Consider the following 3068-nt stretch of genomic DNA (forward strand, 5'->3'; position numbering starts at 1 on the left):
ACAGCTGATCTAGTAGTAGTTAGTCATCTTTCACTTTCACTGTTGTCAAACTAGAAGGCAGATCATTCCTGATGACGCTGCGCTTCTGTGAGTGTGTGGTTAGTTAAGCGCTGGTTTAATAACACTAGTCTTTGGTGCTCAGGTCAGCAGGAGCAGGTTTTGTTGGTCAAGGGTCACACACGACCTTCACATCAGCGTCATCTGCTTTCCTTCCTTTGACTTTAGCTTTATAAATTCTATTTGATTTTATAAATTCATTTTTAGTGTACCCACATATAGATTTCTATCTGGCGACCAAGACAGGGTTGCAAACTTCACATAAAAGAGTCTGTTTGACTTTAGATTGATATGCTGAGGTTGTCACTTTTTTTATTGTAAAACATATAATACACACATAATCAGGGAAAATATGACTATCTCTAACAATATTAACATCAACAAAACAAACATGTGTTTACGTACACAGACAGAAAAAAGCAAAATAATAAGCCTAACATTTGTCTTTTAACATGTCCTCATAAAACATCAAAAATGTGCTTTTGTTGTTGTTTATAAGCCTGAGGGATGAAATTAGAGAGTTAAATTCAGCAAGGAAAGATGGAAGACACAAAGAAGACTTCTAGCTTATGGATAAAGAACTTTGCATACAAAATAAATAAATTAATAACATATTCAAAAGAAACGTGTTTTGGGTTTTCATAATAATGTTACAATCACATCATCGTCAAGAAACAAACTTTCCTGAACGAGTTTCTAGCTCTTTCGCTCAGTTGTAAAGTACTCTATTGGCCTGATTGTGTTTACATATAATACTGCCAAATTATTACACACATACAATATTACAAAAACAAACATGTCTATGGAAAATAGTGATTTATGACATTGTATCATGTTTTTTGTAGTTTTTTTGTTAAGTAAAAATTATACTTTTGTTTTTTAAATAAAAAGATCAAATTATAACTTTTGGGGTAAGATGGGTTACCCAGATGTTTTTAAAATAACGTGTAATTATTGTTTAATTTAATACTCATTGTAATTGCCTAGTTTATTATTCAGTATTTCTATGAATTAGATGAACATTTCAGACATCTTTGCTTTCATTAAAACCTGAAATCATTCAATGTGCGCTCATAGTGATGTTATTATGACATATCTTCAATTAAAATATGGCTAATTAAATATGTAAATATTCACATGCCTCTATACAAAGCCATACAATAAATGCTCCTTTCAGATGAATCTAATTTTACTGGGATTCTGCTTTGTTTGTCATCAGTTATTAAGTCAGTGTCAAAAAACAATTTTATAATATATATTTAATTGAGTATTTTACATGTAGGGTTAGGGACAGCTGTAACGTCTCTCTCTCTTCTGCGTGTGTGTAGATTGTGATGTTGTCCGTCTCAAACACTTATATCACACAACACACCATTGTGCCCGTTTGAACGCTCTCACACACACACACACACACACACACACACCTTTGTGCCTGTTTGAACGCTCTCTCACACTCACTCACTCACTCACTCACACACACACACACACACACACACTGGCGTCTCTATGGCAATGAAAGCCTGTGTTTGTGTTGTTGGAGGTTGAATTAGGTCATGTTTGTGGCTCATAGGTTAACAGAATCCGCACTGTCACACGAGCTCCAGCACAAACACACTGATTTGTCATGTAAACAGACAGTTTTCATCCGTTTCTCCAGTGTTTGGATTCTTCTGAACCTCGAACACTAAAGATTCAGAATTTCATTCGAGAGATTCTGCGTTCTGATTGGTTGTGGTCTGTTAAGCCCCTCCCACTGAGGCCGTTGCAGGACGTCCTGGACTGGTCTCTGTCTCAGAGTCTGTGTGATGCTGAGGCTCCTGGGCCGGGGAGTTTCACTCACATTGAATCTTTCGTCTGATGGCTGATGTTTCCCGTCTGCGTGTCTCCGCAGGATCAGGTGTCGTCTGTGTCCGGCGCTGAAGGTCAGAGGTCAGATGAGAAGCCCAGTAAGACGCAGCAGCTCAGGAAGGTGTTTAAGGAGTACGGCGCGGTCGGCGTCTCCTTCCACATCGGAATCTCGCTCATTTCTCTGGGAATGTTCTACCTCGTCGTATCCAGGTCAGATTCATAGTCCTGATTTCACCAAACTACAGTCAAATCTATAACATCAAATATATATATCCATGCAAATTCATTTTCCAACAGAATGTATACATACCACTTGTTTTAATTTGTTTGATGTTTTCCTAGTTATTTCTTTAATGCTATATAAAACATCAACAGTAAAATAATTGATATCAATAAAAATAAACAATTTATTATTGAAAAAAAGATGTATCCAGGTCAGATTCATTTGTTTAACAAAACATTCAAATGTATATAATCAAATATATATTTATGCAAATATAATTAGCATTTTCAACAGAATGTACTCCACTTGTTCCGTTGTTTTATTTTTTCTAAAAGCTATATAACTCTTTTCTTGAAAAATCAATTACAAAAATAAAGTTAAAAAAAACAACTTTTTATAAAACTTTCGTGTTATAGTGTACTTACTTTTATACCTTTTTAGTTTTTATTAATATTTTCCTGTTTTCATTTTAATTTGAAAATCAATTTCAATATAAAATTTAATAAAATAACTAAATATATATTAGAAAATAATATATGTATTATAATTTTTAATTATTTAATATATTTTTTATATATGTTTATTTCAGTTTTGATTTCAGTTATTTTAGGATATCAAGTTAAACTAAATTAAAATAAAAAAATGTTGGCAACCATCTGAATATATATATAATTTTTTTATTTTATTTTAGTTTTATATATATTTTTTTTATTAATTTTTTTTTATTTTATTTGAACTAATGTGTATTTCAAGTAGCAGATTTTTTTTTATGGTTTTAGTTTATTTAATAACCTTGTATTGAACATTGGTGTCATCTTGCTCTTTTCTGCCATGTTTATAAAAGCTACAAAGCGCTTTTGGGTGGATAATTAGTGATAGATGATAGATATTGGCTAATTTTGCCAATGTTTGGTCACACTGTAAAAATGTAAAGATTATT

At 32.5% G+C, this 3068-nt stretch overlaps 1 protein-coding gene across 2 annotated transcripts in view; it reads left to right on the top strand.

The window, feature by feature from the left end:
• Positions 1–3068, top strand: part of LOC107671821 (protein FAM210B-like) — a 5972-nt gene that overhangs the window by 1052 nt on the left and 1852 nt on the right. For both annotated transcript variants that reach the window (XM_016464802.1, XM_016464803.1), the window contains one exon: positions 1949–2115. In XM_016464802.1, coding sequence (XP_016320288.1) covers positions 1949–2115 — 167 coding nt within the window. The remainder of the gene's footprint in view (positions 1–1948; positions 2116–3068) is intronic.

This window comes from Sinocyclocheilus anshuiensis, unplaced genomic scaffold, assembly GCF_001515605.1.
Source record: "Sinocyclocheilus anshuiensis isolate Anshui unplaced genomic scaffold, SAMN03320099.WGS_v1.1 scaffold3217, whole genome shotgun sequence".
NCBI lineage: Eukaryota > Metazoa > Chordata > Actinopteri > Cypriniformes > Cyprinidae > Sinocyclocheilus > Sinocyclocheilus anshuiensis.